A 21,699-nucleotide genomic window follows, 5' to 3' on the forward strand; every position below is an offset into this window, starting at 1 on the left:
ACACATACACGCACACAATAAGCAGTAGAACAAAGAAAAAAGTAGTCAGAGCATGCAGAAAGCATAAAAAGAGCTAGCTGTTTAGTATACTACATATTTTATACAAACACATATAATTTCTTTTAAGTTGTGAAATAGAACTCCTTGGTGCAAGGAAACTGCTTACAGGAAAAGCATGAGAACTGTTCAAATATGGCATGTCACATATTTCAACTTTAATAAGTCGTTTGCATCTTCGTCTTTGTCTCCCTTTAACAAAAGGCTTTGCCAGCTTCTCCTTTCTTCTTTAAAAACTGCAGGCTTTATTTCTAATACAAGCATATCACAAAATAAACTTAAAGAAATCTGACTGCCTCTTATGTTGCCAAGAACAAAAGTACAAGTATTTTATGTTATTTTGTTTAATACACATAATCATTCAATCCTTTCACCACTTAAGAAAGCTGAAGCTCAGAGAAATTTAGTAATCATTTGAAGGCACCTTTAGCCATAAGAGACAGAGCCAAGATCTAAATCTGGGTTTGACCTGAAAACCCATGAATGATATATTTTTTAAGTTTTTATTTTGTATTGGGATATAGCTGATTAACACAGCAAAGGCACTCAGCATACATATATGTGTATCCATTCTCCCCCAAACTCCCTTCCCATCCAGGCTGCCACATAACATTGAGGAGAATTTCTTGTGGTCTACAATAGGTTTTTGTTGGTTATCCATTTTAAATAAAGCAGTGTATACATGTCCATCCCAAACTCCCTCTCTCTTTCCTCTATCCTCCCCCAACCCTGCCCTCGGCAATCATAAACTTCATAAGCTCCTTCTCTAAATCTGTGAAATCTGTGAGTTTGCTTCTGTTTTGTAAGTAAACTCATTCGTATCATTTCTTTTTAGATTCTGCATATAAGGAATGTCATATGATATTCTCATTCTCTGACTTACTTCACTCAGTATAACGCTCTCTGCTGCTGCTGCTAAGTCGCTTCAGTTGTGTCCGACTCTGTGTGACCCCATAGACATCAGCCCACCAGGCTCCCCCGTCCCTGGGATTCTCCAGGCAAGAACACTGGAGTGGGTTGCCATTTCCTTCTCCAATGCATGAAAGTGAAAAAGTGAAAGTGAAGTCGCTCAGTCATGTCTGACTCTTAGCGACCCCATGGACTGCAGCCTACCAGGCTCCTCCGCCCATGGGATTTTCCAGGCAAGAGTACTGGAGTGGGGTGCCACTGCCTTCTCCGATAATGCTCTCTAGGTCCATTCATATTGCTGCAAATAGCACTATTTCATTCTTTTTTAATGGCTGAGTAATATTCCACCATATCTATATGTACCACATCTTCTTTATCTATTCCTCTGTTGATGGACATTTAGGTTGCTTTCATGTCTTGAGTATAGTGCTGCAATGAACACTGTATCCTTTTGGATGTTTTTCTCTAGATATATGTCCACAGGGTCTTACGGCAGCTCTATTTTTAGTTTTTAAAGGAACACTCATACTGTTCTCCATAGTGGCTGTATCAATTGACATTCCTTCCAAAAGTGTAGGATGGTTCCCTTCTCTCCACTCAGTCTCCAGCATTTATTGTTTGTGGATTTTTTTTCTGGCTGGTGTGAGGTGATATCTCATTGTAGCTTTGATTTGCATTTCTCTAATAATTAAGTATGTTGAACATCTTTTCATGTGCCTATTGGCCATCTATATGTCTTCTTTGGAGCAATGTCTAATTAGTCTTCTGCCCATTTCTTGAATGTGTTGTTTCTGTTAAGCATCACAAAGTGAAGTGGCTCAGTTGTGTCTGACTCTTTGCGACCCCATGGACTGTACCCTACTGGGCTCCTCTATCCATGGGATTTTCCAGGCAAGAATACTGGAGTGGGGTGCCATTTCCTTCTCCAGGGGAACTTCCCGACCCAGGGATCAAACCCAGGTCTCCCGCATTGTAGGCAGACCTTTACCAACTGAGCCACAAGGGAAGCATCACGAGCTGCTTGTAAATTTTGGAGACTAATCCCTTATCAGTCACATTATTTGCAAATATTTTCTCCCAATCTGTGTGCTGTCCTTTCATTTTGTTTACTGTTTCCTTTGCTGTGCAAAAGCTTTTGAGTTTAAGTAGGTCCCATTTCGGAGAAGGCAATAGCACCCCACTCCAGTACTCTTGCCTGGAAAATCCCATGGACGGAGGAGCCTGGTAGGCTGCAGTCCATGGGGTTGCTAACAGTTGGACACGACTGAGTGACTTCCCTTTCATGTTTCACTTTCATGCATTGGAGAAGGAAATGGCACCCCACTCCAGTGTTCTTGCCTGGAGAATCCCAGGGACAGGGGAGCCTGGTGGGCTGCCGTCTATGGGGTCGCACAGAGTCGGACACGACTGAAGCGAATTAGCAGCAGCAGCAGGTCCCATTTGTTTATTTTTATTTCCATTATTCTGGGAAATGGATGGAAAAAGATATTGCTGAGATTTATGTCAGAGAGTTTTTGCCTATGTTTTCTTCTAGGAGTTTAGTAGTGTCTGGTCTCATATTTAGGTCTTTAATCCATTTTGAGCTTCAAAAAGAATAAAATACTTTGGAATAAACCTACCTAAAGAGACAAAACATCTGTACTCCAAAAACTGTTAAGATGCTGATGAAAGAAATTGAAGATGACATAAACAGATGGAAAGATACACCATGTTTGTGGACTGGAAGAATCAATATTGTCAAAATGACTATACTACCCAAGGCAATCAATAGATTCAGTGTAATCTCTATCAAATTACAAATAGCATTTTTCACAGAACTAGAACAACAACAACAAAAATCTCAAAGTCCGTATGGAGATACAAACAATCCTGAATAGCCAAAGCAATCTTAAGAAAGAAAAACAGAGCTAGAGGAATTAGGCTCCCTGACTTCAGACTCTACTACAAAGCTACGGCATTAATGATATTTTAAGCATTTCAGAAATTAGGATAAAATGCTAAATAAAAAACTATATACGTATAGCATTGAGAATTAAAGCCATTATAACTTTTAATGGAGTATAAACTGCACAACTACAAAATCAATATGCTGTATGGCTGCAAGCAATATACTGTAAATCAACTTCACTTTGTAATTAAAAAAAGAAAAAATACTAAACAAAAACCTGTATAAGAACTTGAGAGAAGATCTTAAAAGATCTTGAGAGAAACTAAAAAAGAAGCTTGTTGCTAATTACTTAAAGCAGGCAAATCTAGGAAATTTTGTGTATTCCTTGTTTTAAGGAAACTTGAATGCTAAAATACAAACTATATTTATTAGAGATTTAATAGAAGACAGTAATAGCAAATCACACATTTTTGTCCTTTTCACTTTATTTAGAAAAAAAAATTAGTAAAATTTACATATAAGAAGCGTGTATCTCAAACAGACCTTCTTAGGATTAAAATGGGAAAAAAAAACCCTTTTCATCTTAATAAGATGCTTTAAACAATTGTTTTATAAACATTTAACAGTCATGTTCCTGTAAGTCTAATACCAAATACAGTGCATTGCATATGCATTTTTCCTAAGCTCATTAAGTGATAAAATAACACCAGGTGGGAATCAGGAGACTTGAGTTCTAATTTTAACTCTTGATAGTTTGTGTTATGGGTTACATTGTGTACCCCCACATTTATATGCTAAAGCCTTAGCCTGAAACATGTCAGAAAGTGGATTTATTTGAAAATAGGGTAACTGGAGATGTAATTAGTTAGGATGAGGTCACACTGGAGTAAAACAGGCCTCTAATTTAACTAGTGTCCTCATAAAAGGGGGAAATCTGGACACAGTTACATGCGCAGGGAGAATACCATGTAAACATGAATGCAGAGATGGGGATGATGCATTATCAGCCAAGAAATGCCAAAGACTGTCAGCATACCATCAAAAGCAACAGAAGGAACCAACCCTGACAACATCTTGATCTGGACGTCTAGCCTCCAGAACTATGAGACAATAAATGTTATTTAATTTGGTACAGTTGGAGGATACAAAATTAACATACAGAAATCAGATGCATTTCTACATACTAACAAAATATCAGAAAGAGAAATCAAGGAAATAATCCAATCTACTGTCATATGAAAAAGAAAAAAATGCATAGGAATAAACCTACCTAAGGAAGCAAACGACTGAGTGACTGAACTGAACTGAAAGGAGGCAAAAGACCTGCACTCAGAAAAGTATGAGGTACTGATGAAAGAAATCAAAGATGACACAAACTGATGGAAAGATATACCAAGTTCTTGGATCAGAAGAATCAATATTGTTGAAGTGGCCATACTACCCAAGGCAATCTACAGATTCAATGCAATTCTTATCATATTATCAATGGCATTTTTCACAGAACTGGAACAAAAAAATTCTTAAAATTTTTATGAAGATAGAAAAGACACTGAAGAGCCAAAACTATTTTGAAAAGGAAGAATAGATGTGGAGGAATGACACTCCCTGACTTCAGATTATACTACAAAGCTACAGTCATAAAAACAGTATGGCATGGACACAAAACCAGACAAATAGACCAATGGAATAGGATAGAGTCCAGAAGCAAACCCATGCACTTACGGTCAATTAATCTAAAACAAAGCAGCCAGAGTTACATACTAGAGAAAAAAAAATCTCTTCAATAAGTGGTGCTGGGAAAATTGGACAGCTACATATAAAACAATGAAATTGGAACATTTTCTATAGCATGTACAAAAATAAACTCAAAATGGATCAAATGCCTAAATGTAAGACTGAATACTATAAAACTCCTAGAAGAAAACATAGGCAGAACACTCTTTGACATAAATGTCAGCAACATCTTCTTGGATCTATCTTCAAGAATAATGGAAACAAAAGCAAAAATAAACAAATGGGCCCTAAGTAAACTTAAAAGCTTTTGCTCAGCAAAGGAAATCATAAACAAAACAAAAAGATAATCTATGGAATGAGAGAAAAATGTCTGCAAATGATGTAACCAATAAGAGTTTAATTTCCAAAATATACAAACAGCTTATACAGGTCAATGTCAAAAAAACAAAAGCCAAAACAATAAAAAAAAAAAAAAAAACCAGGCAGAAGACCTGAACAGACATTTTTCCAAAGAAGACATACAGGATGGCAAGAGGCGTATGAAAAGATGTTCAACATCACTAATTATTAGAGAAATGCAAATCAAAACTACAATAAGATATCTCCTCATACCAGTCAGAATGGCCATCATTAAAAAGTCTACAAATAACAAATGGCAGAGATGGTGTGGAAAAAAGGGAAACCCCCTACACTGTTGATGGGAAAACTGGTGCAACCACTATGGAAAATAGTACAGAGGATCCTTAAAAAATTAAAAATAGAGTTGCCATATGATGCATCAATTCCATTACTGCGTGTATATATATCCAGAGAAAATGATAACTTGAAAAAAGACATGCACTCTAATGTTCACATCAACACTATTTACAATAGCTGAGACATGGAAGCAACCTAAATATCTGCCAACAGATGAACTGATAAAGAAGATGTGGATGTATACACATACACACATGGAATATTACTCAGCCATTATAGAGAGGAATGAAATATTGCCATTTACAGCAACATGGATGGAACTAGAGATTATCTATTAACTGAAGTAAATCAGACAGGGAAACACAAAGATATACATATCATATCACTTACATGTGGAATCTTAGAAAATGATACAAATGAATTTACAAAACAGACACAGACTCACAGCTACAGAAAATAAACTTATTTACCAAAAGGGAAAGGGCAGGGGGAGGGGTAAATTAGGAGCTGCAAGAGGAAGGAGACATATGTATACCTATGGCTGATTCATGGTGATGTATGGCAGAAACCAGCCCAGTACTATAAAGCAATTATCCTTCAACTATAAATAAGTAAATTAAAAAAAAGAAAATTAGGAGTTAGGAATAGCAGAGACAAACTGCTATATATAAAATAGATAAACAACAAGGACCCAGGAACTAGATATCTTATAATAACCTATAATGGAAAAGAATCTAAACACATATATTTAAAAAAATTTTTTTAAAAGCTACCCAGTTTGTGGTTCTTTATTATGGCAACCCTAACAAACTAATGCATTTTGTAATTATATAATTTTGGATATGCTATTTCAAAATTCTGGGCTCTACATTTCAAATGCTATCTTTTTAAATATTTGTTTTCTTCTAAAACCTCTCACCAAATATTTTAAATATTTCTCACTGTATCTAAATATTAGAGTTACATTATTTGAGTTATACTCAACTTAAGATGAAGATAATATTTCCAAATGAACGGCTGAACAGATACTATTAGAGTCTAAAGACAAAAATCTTAGCAGTATAAGGTTCTAATTTGTTTAGATATTTACTGGCAAATGCTCCTCAAATGAGGAGAATTATCAACTAGTACTATCTAGTGCTTTTTACGGTTGACAGACCTTCCCCTCCTTCCTTGAGTTCTTATTAACTCAGTTCAACAGAGCAAAATTGCACATTTGATAAAAGGCCAACTTCTCGGATTTCTTACTAATCTGTAGTTCCTCATACGATGATCAGTTATGGCCCTCTTCCTGACTGGTGATAGCCAATTTGCTGAATATCAACTTAAATTATTATTTTCTACTTTAAAATCCCACATAAAATTTTTAAAAATTAAAAACAAAATTTTTTTCTTCCAGTTTTGCTGAGAGATAGTTAACTCAAAAACTGTTTAGATCTGACTACTCTTTATTTGGCACTTTTACAATTCTTTGTTTAATGATCATCTTCAATTTTGAATACTTCTTCCCCTTCCTGTTGGCTTCTTTGATTTTGCCAGGATCTTTCATTTCCTCCCTTAAAACCTTTACTTACCTAAGAGCTATTGGCTTACTTTTTTTTTCCCCCAATGTAGCAATAAAGATTTGCATTACCTTTGTTTTCTGTCTGAAAATATTAGAACACTAAATTGGTGTATACATTTCACTGTTGTGTGTGTGTGTGCTCAGTCATGTCCAACTCTTGGTGACCCCATAGACGGACTACAGTCCATCAGGCTACACTGTCCATGGGGTTTTCCAGGCAAGAATACTGGAGTGGGTTGCCATTTCCTACTCCAGGGGATCTTCCCAACCCAGGGGTTGAACCTGTGTTTCCTTCATCTCCTACACTGGCAGACAGATCCTTTACCATCCACTTGGGAAGCCCCGAATTTCACTATATCCAACCTATAGTAATAGAAAACCCATTCACTTAAAGAAGTTTTAGATAGTAGGTATACAAAGTCAGATGCCTAAGATGAGACTGGGGCTACAGACAGAGCTTAGACAAACGAATTCTTTTTGTTTTTTTGGACTGGGTCTTAGTTGTGGCCTGCCAGATCTTTAGTTGTGATGTGCAAACTCTTAGTTGTGGCATGTGGGATCCAGTTACCTGATCAGGGACGGAACCTGGGCCCCCCTGCATTAGGAGTACAGAGTCTTAGCGAATGGACAACCAACAAAGTCCCCAAACCAATTCTGAAGACATTACTATTTCCATTATTCCAAAAATCTGTACTAGCTAATTCCTGAAACATTGTCTAATCTCAATAACTACAAACAAACCATTTCACTTATTTTTACAAAAGGAGCATTAGCAGATTAAAGAACTGATTAAAGAAATGCTAGCAATGTAATTTTTAAATATGATACAAAAAGAAGGAATAGGCAAACCAACTGAACAAAAAAGAGTCCAGAAACGACCTCAAATATACATGGTAATGTAATATACAATAAAGATGACATTTCAAGTCAGTGGGGAAAAGGTGAATTTTTCAATTAATGGTATTTGACTAGATGTTAGCCGTTTGAAAAAAAGTTAGAAGTCCCCACATCACTCCTTTTACTAAAGTAACTCTCACAGAAATCAAATTCAAATATGAAATTGTAGTTGAAAATGTAACTACATGAGTTATAGTCTTTAAGGGCTTTCCAGGTGGCTCAGTGGTAAAGAATCCACCTACCAAGGCAGGAGATGCAGGTTTGATCCCTGAGTAGGGAAGATTCCCTCAAGAAGAAAATAGCAACCCACTCCAGTATTCTTGCCTGGGAAATCCCATGGACAGAAGAACCTGGCGGGCTGCAGTCCACGGGTCACAAACAATCAGACATGACTGACCAGCTCAACAACAATAACAACAAATAGTTTTTGAGGGGGAAACACCTATCCAAACACAATACAGTAGCCATAAAGGAAAAAGTCAAAAAAAGGACCCAAAATGTTTAATTTCTGTTAGGCTTAAAAAAAGACTATAAAACAAGAAGAAAGCGACAAATGACAACCTGAGGGGGAAACATTTACAATAAATATGACAAACTGCCAAATATGATATAAAGAGCTTTTACAAATCAGTTATTGAAAAAGATATGAACAAGCGACGAGAAGAGGAAAAACTAAGAGTTCTAAACATAAGAAGTTACTCAGCCCCTTGAATAAAGAAGTGCAAAATCTAATATGAGACACTATTTTTATCTATCAGTTTGACAAATATTTAACATTTCCAAAACCCGACTTTCTCAATACTTGAAGGTATTGGGAAATAGAGACACTCATACACAATCAGTAGGAATGAAAAGTGGTACTTTTGAAAGGGCATTTGACAGTAAACTATAAACAAATTTAAAAATATTACATATGTTTGTTTCAAGAGTGCTTACAGTAAAACAAACTTAAACATGAGCTAAATGTCCAAGAACAGGGAAATGGCAAATAAATGTTATAGGCACATAATTCAACAAAGTGTAGTAAATGTCCAAGACATAGTAAATGAAAACAAGGTACAGAATAATAGGTTTAGAATGATGCAATCTGTGTAAATGAAAAAGGAAGGATAGAAACAAATAAATGCTTATATAGACATGATATTATCTGGAAGAACAGACCAAAAATTTAACTTTGGTTATTTCTTGAGTACAGGACTAACAGTAAAGAGAAGCATTTACTTTGCAAACCTTTTCATGGTATGGTTTATATTTTTTTCACCATAGGTATTTTAAAACAGAACTTAAAAATTAATAAGTTTAAATACTCCATAAACATTGCTTTTGATTGATGAAATACAACTAATAATACAACTAACATTCACTGAACATCTATATGGAAAGTTTTGTAGCAGAGACTGAGTCTTAAGTAAATAACTACTAAACTACAATAACTGAAAAATTCAACTTACCACACTCATTTATTCAAGATACACATACATCATTTCCCACAAAGTGACACAGCACTGTTTTTCTTATTAACTTACTCCCAACCCCTCACATTAAGAATTATTTCCAGGTAACAAATTCTCCCAAGAAATACAAAGTTCCTTGAAAGTATTTCACTCAATTTATTATCACAGAGTTAAAGAACATGATTCAAATAAAGAATGACTTCATTGTTAAGCTAAAATAAGAAAACAATGAATTAGGTTCTATGGGAAAAGGTGGGCTCAAGTGTTATGTTCACTAACAAATAATAAATACGTTAATGAATTACAGTAGTCACAACTCTTCAAGTCCAGACTTCCTCACATATGAGCATTATGATTTCCTAAGGATGTCATGTGTGTGAATTCAAACATATTTATTATTTGCCTTCAAAGATTAATTGATACAGGTAATAGCCCACATTTAAGGAAAGCAAAGATAACTATTTAACAGAGGTTAGTATTGTATTTTCGGAGAGGGCAATGGCACCCCATTCCAGTACTCTTGCCTGGAAAATCCCATGGATGGGGGAGCCTGGAAGGCTGCAGTCCATGGGGTTGCTGAGGTTCGGATACGACTGGGCGACTTCGCTTTCACTTTTCACTTTCATGCATTGGAGAAGGAAATGACAACCCACTCCAGTGTCCTTGCCTGGAGAGTCCCAGGGACGGTGGGGCCTGGTGGGCTGCCGTCTGTGGGGTCACACAGAGTCGGACACGACTGAAGCGACTTAGTAGCAGTATTGTATTTTAAAAATTTAACTCAAATACATACTCTATTTGTCAACTTCATTCTGAGAAGCTCACTGAATTCAGTTATATTTTGGAATTTCCTTGAAATATTATGTAACAGTGAACCTGGGAACCCACAGAGTAGGAGCAAAGTTGAAGGAGTTCAGGAATGTAAATGCTTCTGTTTCCCCCGCCACCTGTTTAGCTATGCGTGGGTGCTCAGGCACTTCTGTCGTGTCCAACTCTTAGCAACCCCAAAGACTGCAGCCCGCCAGGCTCCTCCGTCCATGGGGATTCTCCAGGCATGAATACTGGAGTGGGCTGCCAGGCCTCCTCCAGGGGATCTTCCCAACCCAGGGATCTAACAGGAGTCTCTTATGTCTCTGCATTGGCAGGACGGTTCTTTACCACTAGTGCCACCTGGGAAGCCCTGCTTAACTATAGTGAAGATTAACTACCCCTCAGATTCTGCTGCTTTATTTTTTTTTTTAACCTTCTGTACTACCACCTAGCCCAGTGAATACTTCCACTAGGTTCTTCCAAACTTTTCAAATCATTTTGGTTTCCTACTCATTTATTTGATTATGAACTGCAATAAAAGTTCTGTAAGCAACTACAGATCTAAAAACAATAGAAATCTACAAAGAACTAACACATGGCTTTTTCCTGAGTAGATGCAATGTAAATATTTACTGAAACTTTTTCTTTTTCCCAAATAAGCCAGGCACTATTAACACAATCCATAATTCAAGACAACATAACTAAATTTAACTCCACAAAAATTAGCATGGCACTCTACGAATAGTATTTCTTAGGAAGATATAAAACCTCATTCGTCTCTTTCCACATCACCAATCAATAAACTATTTTCAAAGAGTCAAACAAGCACTGTAACTAACAAGCATCTAACAATATGCAAAAGAAGGAAGAAGGGAAGAACCAAAGGAAGACATTTCAAGATTATAAAATATATTTCTATCCCTGATTCATTCTTTCCTCGAGCATGAGCAGTGATCCATCTCAAAAGAAAGAAAACTCTAAAATGCTAAACTAGATACAATTTCAAAAGTTCATTATAATGAACCACAAACCAGTCAAAACAAACACTGAGTTTTTACGTTCAACCTATTTCTTTAAAATTGTCTTTAAGAATGGAGAGCAGTAGTTTCATTCTGAACATTTCCAAATAAATCCTCCATAAATTTTTCCAACTCAATATTCAACTAAGTATTTGTTTTCAAACTGTGAACACTTAAGGGCAGAATGTATGAAAAATGATGGAAAAATACTACATGATTTTCCTTAAATGTGTAACATAAACATATGTTAAGTCATTTAGATATGAACACATATCCAAAGCATACCATTTGCTTTTTATAAACAATATAAATTCTCTCATAAAGTGAATTCTCTTTGGATGTATCAGTGAAATCTAAGACTGTTTTAAGACACTCATTTTTAGATTTTTAACTACAACAGCTTCCTTAACTGACTTCCACTTAACTAATCTGCCTTGTTGTTACTGTTTTGGTTAAGTCTGTGTCCGACTCTCTTGCGACCCTGTGGACTGTAGCCCACCGGGCTCCTCTATCCAAGGGATTTCCCAGGCAAGAATACTGAAGTGGGTTGCCTTTTCCTTCTCCAGGCGATCTTCCTGACCCAGGGATCAAACTCACATCTCTAGCACTGCAGGTAGATTCTTTACTCTGAGCTCCTAGGGAAACTTTCCCAACCTGACTTAGATAACATGTTTTTAACCTTTATTAAACATGCCATGAATGGTAATCACTCTCAACTAGTATGTTATTTTTAGTACATTCAGGTACTTCTGACCTACTAGTTGAGTTACACGTTTAACAATTCATTCGGTTGTTCCTAAACCTGTTTATATCAGTTTACTTGCTGTAGTCCTTACATAACTTAAACATTATGTAAGCCTATGGAACACAAAAGCAAAGAGTTATATCTATGTAAATGAAGTTGAGTGCAAGCTGAGGAGAATGACTCAATAAAGGTGAGTCATTCTTTTAAAAGGTATTAAATTAGATAAAGGTGAGACATCTGTAAAATATTAGGGAAAAACATTAAAAGTCAAAAAGAGGAACCTATATTTAGGGTTTTTCAAAAGTATCTTTAAGGCTTTATTCCACTTTAGAGAATCAAAACTGGAAATTGCAGATCATGCATTATGGATGTACTACTTTACACAAAAACTTCTCTCAACCATGATCTTCAAAGAGATATTGTTAGCTCTACATCAGAAAGTTGATTAAGTGAATTTAGATTTATGGTCTATTACATTTTAAGTCAAAATTTCAAAATGTTACAATATGTATCTTTTTACTTTCCTCGTTTAACTTTTTCAATAACTCACTAAGTAACTGTGCCAACCTATCAGATATGAAGCCATCTAACATGTTTTTCTGAAGCCCTTGTTTAAGGGCTTGTTGTAACCAACTAGACAAATCCTACATGTCTAAATAAAATAACTGGAGGAGGCAACAGCAACCCACAGAATCCCATGGACAGAGGGAACTGGCAGGATACAGTCCATAGCGTCACAGAGTCAGACACAACTGAGCATGCACGCACACAAACAAAATAATAGTGTCCAGTGATATACTCTAAAATAATTCTACGGAAAAAAGTACTAGACTATGCTTCACAAGGGCAAGGATCTTAATCTATTCTTTTCATAAACATAAGCCCCAAGAATAGAGTTCCTAGTGTATAGCTGATGCTCAATCAACATTTGTTGAATGAAGGGAAACAGGAACTCACCGTGATGACAGCCTTGCTAAGACAGATGGATCCTCTGCAGCCATACTCTGTCTCATCTTCAGATTTGTAGTAACTCAGAGTGTTATTTTTCAAAACTACCCAGCGATCCTGCCACCCATGAATATAGTTTGTCCACTGAAGGAAAAGAAAACAAAAAATTAAGTCAGTATTTTAGAAATCCAAACACTCTTAAACAGCAGTCAATCTAAGTTTAAGACCAAAATGTGAAAAGTTCTAACTACAAACAGTTAAAATTAAAAAAGCTAAGATTTTCCAGATTAAATATGATTTTCCATAATTTCTTCAAAATTATAGATAAAATAGACAATAAATAAAACATAACATCTAAAGAATAAAAACTGAAGCACATTTCGGTTAAAAATTCTGCTTTTTTTTTTTCTGGTGTGCTTTCATCCTCCCCTCCTCACCACCTTCAAGACTTAAATTTGTTTCTGTCCCTGTCGCATTCGACATATTCAACAGCAAAATAAGTTTGGCTACACAGTCTCTCACTCCCCTCATGCATGAAGCATTCTAAAATAGAAGCCAATCATGCCCAAAACTCTGTTTTTGTTGTTAAGTTATTCCTATATGAAAATGTATGATGTTTCTGACTACATTAAAGTAAAAATACAGATCACCTCTTTGGCATATCTATCAACTACTTTTACCTCCATAGCACTCTTTGAAGATCTATTTTTCAAACTCAAGGGTAAAATACAAACATAAAATTGGTTTCCAAAAACATACTTGGATTATCTGTTTCCAGTACCTACAAATGGTTTGTGCTGCTAAAGTTCTGCTGCTGCACAGTGAGGATCAAAACCAATAAACTTACAAAGGCAGAAATGTAACCTCTATCGGAATTGTTGATATTGTATATTTTTATGCCCTGGGGTTTTAAGTAGACAATTCAAAAACTATCTGCCAAAAACTAACTCTAAATGGATTGTTAAAAATATACTGCATTGGCTCAGAGAAATCTTTTCTTTACTGTTTCCTAATTCAACAGGTTTGAGACTGTTTGGCTCTTAACATCTTCTAAACTCCACCATTACAAGCCCTCCCTAAGAACTTATCCACACAGGATAAGCGCCCTGAGATTTACCACCACTTAAGACAGCGACTTAAAATGACAACAAATAGACACAAAAATAAATTTACCTCTACCATAGAGTGCACTACCCCACTATGTTCCTATTTCTTTGGCTATACTGCTACTTCCAGTCATTCAGACTCAAACCCGGCTCAGGATTCTGGTATAGCATGGACAGAGCAGTGGATACAACATCAGAGAGGCTCAAGTACTTTCCTAGCTGTGTGAAAAGTTTTGACAAATTATTTAACTTCATCTTTCCTGCCTATTAAACCCTTAAATCTGACTCTCATCTTTTTTCAAGTAATCCAATCAAATTATCAGGGGCTTCCCTGGCGACACAGACGGTAAAGAATCTGCCTGCAATGCAGGAGACCTGAGTTCATTCCCTAGGTCAGGAAGATCCCCTGGAGAAAGGAATGGCTATCCACTCCAGTATTCCTGCCTGGAGAGTTCCATGCTCAGAGAAGCCTGGCGGGCTACAGGTCATGGGGTCGCAGAGTCGGACACGACTGACCAAATAATACTTTCTGGGTTCCTGAGAAGGCTTAATAACCTTACCTCTAATATCTTCTGCTTTTAATTTCATAACTTACATAATCTTATTTATTAGGCATATTTTGCTTATTTATCTTACATATTAACCTCATTTAGTCTCCAGTTACAAAACTTACATGAACAACTGATTGCCTACAATAGACACTGTTTAGACTGGTATACCTTAATCCTACCTTGTATTCAATTATTGCCTCTCAGAAAACTAGTAACTGTGTGACTACGGTCAAGTTACTTATCCTCTGTTTGTTTGTCACATTTTACCTCTTAAAGTTTTTTAAGATTAAGCATGAACAGACTTAGAACACTGCCAAGCACATAGTATTTTCTCAGTTGGAAGCAGAATTATGAATAGCTAATGAAGCTCTCTATACAAGGGACTTCCCAAGCAAGAATACTGAAGTGGGTTGCCATGCCCTTCTCCAGGGGATCTTCCAGACCCAGGAATTGAACCCAGGTCTCCTGCGTTGCAGGCAGATTCTTTACTGGCTGAGACATCCGGGTTCCCCAAAAATGAAGCTTAGAATCCTTCAGGGAACCTCACAAGAACAGATCCCTTTCAAAGTGACAGACAAGACACTAACAATTTTGTGCCCATACTTTTATATTATATTCTTATAGAAGACCCAATAATCACATAAACTTCAGGCCCTTTACCCAGGTAGTGTTAACTCTATTCACAACCAGGCGGCAGACTTCTGCCTTTCCTCCTAGCCTCACAACATTTCTTCACTCTTCCCCATTCAACAGAGCCAAGGCGATATGTGGGCACTGCAAGAGAATTAAATGATCCTGCTTCCTAGTAGTCCAGCAAGCATAAATTCAGGAGGAAAAAAAAACACATTTATAATAAGGATCAGAAGCAAGTCACACATAAAATGCTATATGAATGAATACTCTACTATATTCATAGGAGATAACACCCTTGAGGAAAGGAGTGCTGGGATGGCTGGCAAAATAAAAGTCTTCATAGAAAGAACAGTTGAGATGGACTCCAGAGATGGACAGAATTTCAGCCAATAGTTAGGTGTGTGAAGAAAACATTAGATAAAGATAAGGTAATAAAGTTGGAGAGAATTCAGAAGAAATTGGGTGAGATTTATCCAGGCTTAGTTGCTCTCAAGTCCATCTAAGGCCTGAATCTTTTCCCATCCATAACCCAACTTGACATCTGTTATAACCACCTAGAATTATTGTCAACCCAGTATTTTTGGAACTTAACGTGTCTAAGAAACAAGCCTGTAGAAAATATATTCATATTAAAAAAACGCTGGGCTGCTGTATTTCTCATACAAGTTTACTCTACCACCACCATTTCAAATTCACTCCATTCGTGGGGGAACAAAACAAGTTAGCATTAGGATTTAACTACATTACTAAACAGAAGTTAAACAACAGACACTGAGTTCTAACCTTTGTTTAAAATTACCAAGTGAATACAAAGATTCAAAATATATATGTACTTGAAACTTAAAAACATACATTCACTATAAAACATTCTTGATGAAAAAGCTTCCAAGAAAACATATGTATCCATAAATTGCTAAATTTCAGGGAAATTTCTTTCTTAGCTGTTAACAAGAATACCAAAACCTACGTCCCTGTTGATTCCAGGTACACAGCAACATGGAAGTTATCTGCCTACTAAAGAAGTGGTCAAATACTACATCTCTATGCACTTAAATATCACAGAGACAAATCTTTTTTTTTTTTTTTTTTTTGGTCATAAAGTATATACTACAACACTCTGCTTAAGTGATTCTTGGATACTCACACACAGCGCATACTCAGAGCACTGGTGACTCCACCCCTCACTACAATCCTATCCCACAAAAAGGGATAATCAATAGTTCAAAAGTACAGCTTGTTTTTGTAAAATACTTAACACACCACAATACTAATTTGGTGAAATTATCGGAATCACTGAGAAGCAAAAAAGATTCATTAACAGTTCCAAAGGAAAATGTACACCCATCACACATGTTCAATCCAGATTCCTAAATTACAAGATACATCTAATCCAAAGAGACCCTGGGGAGTTTCACCTTACTGAAAATTTTTCACTGAAATTCCAATAATGATTACATTATCAACACACTGTAATTTTTCCATACACAAATAAAAGTTAACACGTGCAAGCCTTAGTTTTGACATACTCATGCCTTTCATAGGTCCTTTCTCAGTCTTCTAAAGACAATATAAAAGCCTAATATGAAACGATTACACAAACGACGTCCAAAAGCTTAGCCAAAGTAGGTATACTGAAAGCATGGTGATTTCTTAATAGGCAGTGGCTGCACATGATCTAGTATCTTATGACCAGCCTGTTGAAAGACTGGACCCTGCTCCCCTTCTCCAAGTTAACTGCCAGCTCCAGCCATTTCTAAAAGTTTAACAGAAAGAGAAAACGAAGTAAAAAAGGCAATGTGGATCTTATCACAGCAAAAACCTAAAAGAAAAAGAAAGAAAAGAAGGAAAGAAAACAAAACCTTAACAACAAACCCCAAACCACGTACTACCAACGGAAAAGATTACCCACCTTCCCTCTTAAAAGGGGCCTCATCCATTTTCGTTAACTAGCTTTCAAATTCTACAAATGACTATCTACTTCGTAAAAATTTTGGAAAAAATGTTTTTAAAAAAATACAGGAAAAGTAAGATGTCTTTTCCTAACTCTGCCCCCTGTCTGCAAGAATACTTTACTAAATAACACTCTTCTTGGACTAAATAAATGTCGGTTTCCATTCTGACATGTTTCAAGTTACTACGAATATTTCTTGTACCTATCACCTGCCGATTCAATAGCTCCCTCTGAATTGGGGTAAAGGGTGAAAGGAAAGTACAAAACGTCCTCCTCATTTAGATCTCTCACTACATCTAGCCTGGCATAGTTTCCCACCTCACATTTCAGCACCAAGCCAAGTTGCTCCGGCTTCTTTCTCAAAAACTGCGTCTACAAAAATCCCCCACCCCTGCTCTGCTCGGCATCTCTGGACAAACCTCTTTACCGTACTCGTTCCTTCGGATACTGCTGTTGCTCATCCCGAATTCCTATATCCAGGACGCCTGCCGCCCGGGGTCCCGAGTCGCGGTGCGCATCCCGTTCCCAAACTGGATGGATCCCCGGGTTGGGACGAGCTTCCCCCGGTCCTAGGCCGCCGAGACCCAGGGCAGGCGAAGAAGACCGTCCCCTTCTGCCCCCACCCCCACCGCGGCCCCGGTCCGGGCACTTCAGCGGCAGGACTCGGCCCCACACCCCGGGCCCATTCCGCAGCCCCCGCCCCGGGACAATCCGTGTTCTCGCTGCCAGCCCCACCCCGTGCCCTCAGCTGCTCGCCTCGCGGCAGGTGAGTCCGGGCAAGGGGCCCCTCAGCCTCGCGGACTGCTCACCTTGCTGAGGACTCCGCAGCGCTCCACCGGCGGCCCGGACTCCGTCTCCGGATCCTCCTCCGAGCCCGAAGAGTTCCAGCTCTGGTTATCCGACATGGAGGCGCGACAGCCGAGCAGGAGACCGGCCCCCGCTCCCTGAGCTGCGCCGGTGGAGGCGCCCAGTCCCCGGGGTGAAGGGTCGGGGGATGGCGAAGGAAGGAGTGCCCGCTCCGGTGCAGGAGGGAGCGGGAGGAGGGATGGAGTCCGCCCGCCGCGCCGCCGCCGCCGCCGCCGCCGCGCCTGACACCAAGCGGACCGGGGAAGGAGGTCGAGGGGCGAAGGAAGCCTGCCCTTCCAACCGTCAGCCGTCGCCGTCGTTGTGACCCCTGCGCTGCGCCCGGCGCCGCCGCCCGAATTTGGCCCCCTCGATGCCAACCTCGGGGGAGAGGAAAAGAGGAGGAAGACGGGAAGAGGGAAAACCCAGCTGCAGAGACCCAGGTCCACTCACACCTCCGCTAGGCCGCCATCTTCCTGCCTAGCCCACTATTTACCCTCCCCTCCCCTCTTCCCTCCCTTTCGTCCTCCCATTCTCCCCTCTGCTCCCCGCCCCGTCCCCCTCCCAACGTCTGACGCGTCACGCCGAGGCTCGGAGTTCCCTCCCGCAACTTACCTCCGGCCCTCCCGGGTGACGCCGGGTAGGAAAGTAGGAGGAGCGGAGAAAGGAGAAGGCGGGATGGGGACCCCGCTGTGCTGCATTCTGGGAAGGACGCTGCTCCGTGCGCCGCGCAGCCTCCTGGGAGTTGTAGTCGCGGTCCGGAGGCAACTGGTGAGTGATCCGCGCCGGGAGGGCTGGTCGCCTTGGGGACCGTCAGAGGGAGGGTGGGCTTCGTTTGATAGTTGCATGACCCGTCCCCTGTGCCACGCTCCTATCTGTGCCTAGCGTGTTTATGACGAACCCGCCGGGCTTGTGGACCGGGACGTGAGACAGCTTGCGGGGGATGCCCGGGCCTGCCCTCCGTGGCCGTTTCCCAAAAGCCGGATAGCATCTTGCCGCTTGCCTGGGCAGAAGCATACCGGGCTTTTCTGCCTCAACCACGGGCCGGGGGGTTGCGACCTCTCTAATGACGAGGGCATTTCTTTCCGTCAAACCACCTCTGCAAATTTCGAAGATCTTCCGTCTCGCCGTTTAGAAGTTAGACTTCACCTGAGGTTTCCCAATTTAGAAGGGAGAATTTTTAGTCCCTTCTCACCAGAGCAAGAACTTTTCTTTGTTAGATTTACAGAGTTTTTAATTGTGGAAAGTAATTTTGGAGATGTCGGAGAATAAATGACATTGAAGAGTTTTTAAAGGAAAATAAGAATGTGAGGTGAGAGAGATGAGATGAGACTTCCCTCATTGTCCAGTGATTGGGACTTCGCCTAACAATGCTGGGGTGCAGTTTCGATCCTTGGTCGGGGAGCTAGGATTCCACATGCTTCGTGGCCACTTCCTTGCATTAACAGAGATGAAAGTACAGTAATCTTATTGAGTGATAACGGGTTAAGCAGTAGGAGGTTGGCTTTGCCTGAAGACTAGAATTAGTGGAAAGACTGAGAGAAGATCTAACAGATTTCATTTTGCTTTTTTGCATATATTAAGATAATTTTTATGGGGAGATCGTTAACTTTGTAGCATCAATTCTTTCATCTTGTTTGCTTCTTTTCCATCTTGTCAACTTCCTAATAATTGCCAAGAGTACAATTCCTTATTAAACCTTAGAAAGAATACCTGCTTACTGCAGGTGACAGGAGGATAGAAGTGAAATTTTCAATCTGTGGGAAAAGGCTCAGTGGCCAGAAGGCTCTAGTCGCCACAGAGGTCAACTTAACTGCAATCTTCAGGAAAAAAAACGGAATGATAGAAAGGGTTTTGTTTTCCTAGATTGACACGAAATGCTGAATCTGTTGTAAATCAGATACAAATTATTTTTCTGTTGTGAAATCAAGTGAAAACGCATAATTGAAAGCCATTCAGATGAATAAAACCTTGAGATAAGCTTTTGAAAATACTTTTTCAACATGTTAATTAGGAGATAATCCCAATTTTGTCATTCAAAACAGAAAAATAGAAAAAATTAACTTAGCACATTTTCCCTCTTTATTGAATTACTAAATTATATCCCTGGTAGCTCAACAGGTAAAGAATCCACCTGCAATGCAGGAGACCCCAGTTCCATTCCTGGATAGGGAAGATCCCCTGGAGAACGGATAGGCTACCCACTCCAGTATTTTGGGGCTTCCCTTGTGGCTCAGCTGGTAAAGAATCCACCTGCAGTGTGGGAGACCTGGGTTCAACCCCTGGGTTGGGAAGATCCCCTGGAGAAGGGAAAGGCTACCCACTCCAGTTTTCTGGCCTGGAGAATTCCTGGTTACAAAGAGTTGCACACCACTGAGCTACTTTCACTTCACCTTTAGAGTGTCAAATGTAGCAAATTTTGCTTTGCATTTCAATTACCTAATATAGTTGACTTCCTATCTCTGATTCTTTTAACTCTAGGTTTTAAAATGTCATAAGTCTCAAGGAAATGATTATGAAATGTTGAAAAATCCACTTCATATTGCAATTTATCAATAGAATCATGAGAGCATCATATATATTTATTTTTAAATTGAACTTTCTGTTGTATTTTATGAATTTCTAAGTTGTGTGGTTGTAAGCACCAATGCTTACATCACTAAGTTGCCCATTTAATCAGTAGGGAATTGTTTAATTGTAATAGAATTGTAATAGAATTAATGAGAGAAATTGCCTTTTTAAAAAAGCTTCTTTGTGTGTGTCTCTGTACTTACACAACTATTTTTTAAATGTTTTTAAGTACAGAAGGATTTTTGTACACTGATCAGAATACCATTTTGGAGGTTGGGATTCTCTTCTGTTAATGGTAAGAAACTGCAATACAAGAATGAAATACACAAGCTTTCTCTTTATTCTGTTGTGAGAATGATAGCTTCTGAGTTTTCTCTCTTACTTAGAACCATCCTCAACCTTATCAATATTCTATATTGTCTCTTAGGTTTTTTTTTTTAAACTTTTAAACTTGAATTCACCTGTTTTAAGAACAACCACTTGGTCCACTGTTTTATTTAATAGTTTTTCTTACCCTTATATTTACGTGATTTGCAAAATCTCCATATATTGTGTCTAGGTCTGTTTCTGGACTTCATTCATTTTTATTATCTATTTTGTCTGTAGCTGTGCTAATACCATACTGTTTTAATTATTTAACTTTATCCTATTTTCATATATATAATAACAAAACTCCTAATGTTCTTTCTCGTTTGGATATTTTTGTATATCTTCTCTTCCAGGTGAGTTTTTAGAACATTTTGTCAAATTACATGAAACACTCTATTGGAATTTGGATTAAGAATGCACTTAATTTGTGAAGCAAATGACATCTTTACATTATTAGTTCTTAGCCTTGGTCAGATACTTTATATACCTGATCTAACTTACTCCTTACAAACCACATAATGTAAGCATTGTTGGCTTCATCTTAAGGATAATGAAACTGAAGCTCAGTGCTGCCAAGTAACTTACCCAGTGCCAAACAGCTACTAAGTATTGGGGTTAGGTTTTGAAAACAGATCTGATTTTAAAGGTCATACCATTTTATTTGATTCAGGAGACCCCTAAAGGTGGGAAGAATTGTGTAAATAGTTTATTCTGTAGATGAGTATATCAGAGCAACTGTGCTCTTAATTCAGTTAATGGTTTTGAATATCTTTTCACTTACCCAGCCCTTACATCTATGCTGTCTTATTTAACCCTAATATAGAATTTATTAGGTGCTCTTCTATTTCTATTATTATTTCTAATATAGAAATAATATATTATTTTTCTAATATAGAAATAATATATTATTTTTCTAATATAGAAACTAAATTATTTATATTTATAATATAATTATTT

At 38.3% G+C, this 21,699-nt stretch overlaps 2 protein-coding genes and 1 long non-coding RNA gene across 12 annotated transcripts in view; 1 reads left to right on the forward strand and 2 right to left on the reverse strand.

Moving 5' to 3' along the window:
- LOC139185186 (uncharacterized) overlaps positions 1-12,721 on the reverse strand; it is a 29,246-nt gene extending 16,525 nt beyond the window's left edge. Inside the window, exon 1 of the long non-coding RNA XR_011568712.1 lies at positions 1,949-12,721. This is a non-coding gene — a long non-coding RNA (uncharacterized lncRNA). The remainder of the gene's footprint in view (positions 1-1,948) is intronic.
- The window catches only part of CERT1 (ceramide transporter 1), a 141,541-nt gene extending 123,023 nt beyond the window's left edge, over positions 1-18,518 (reverse strand). For 5 of the 8 annotated variants that reach the window (XR_011568711.1, XR_011568709.1, XR_011568710.1 and 2 more), the window contains exons 1-2: positions 17,769-18,004; positions 12,728-12,862 (exon numbers count right to left, since the gene is read on the reverse strand). Coding sequence is in view for 5 of the 8 variants with exons in the window: in XM_070796852.1 (XP_070652953.1) it covers positions 12,728-12,862; positions 17,769-17,864 (231 nt within the window). In the remaining 3 variants the exon portion in view is untranslated. Of the gene's footprint in view, positions 1-12,727; positions 12,863-17,378; positions 17,554-17,768; positions 18,224-18,417 lie in introns of those variants that run through there. The other 3 variants (XM_070796856.1, XM_070796855.1, XM_070796853.1) reach the window with 3 other exon arrangements.
- The window catches only part of POLK (DNA polymerase kappa), an 80,717-nt gene continuing 77,459 nt past the window's right edge, over positions 18,442-21,699 (forward strand). The window contains exons 1-2 of one of the 3 annotated variants that reach the window (XM_070796851.1): positions 18,555-18,573; positions 20,608-20,668. In XM_070796851.1, the coding sequence (XP_070652952.1) occupies positions 20,666-20,668 (3 nt within the window). In that variant the 5' untranslated portion in view covers positions 18,555-18,573; positions 20,608-20,665. Of the gene's footprint in view, positions 18,574-18,646; positions 20,669-21,699 lie in introns of those variants that run through there. The other 2 variants (XM_019968062.2, XM_019968063.2) reach the window with 2 other exon arrangements.

The sequence above is a fragment of the Bos indicus genome, chromosome 10 (genome assembly GCF_029378745.1).
Source record: "Bos indicus isolate NIAB-ARS_2022 breed Sahiwal x Tharparkar chromosome 10, NIAB-ARS_B.indTharparkar_mat_pri_1.0, whole genome shotgun sequence".
Classification (NCBI taxonomy): domain Eukaryota; kingdom Metazoa; phylum Chordata; class Mammalia; order Artiodactyla; family Bovidae; genus Bos; species Bos indicus.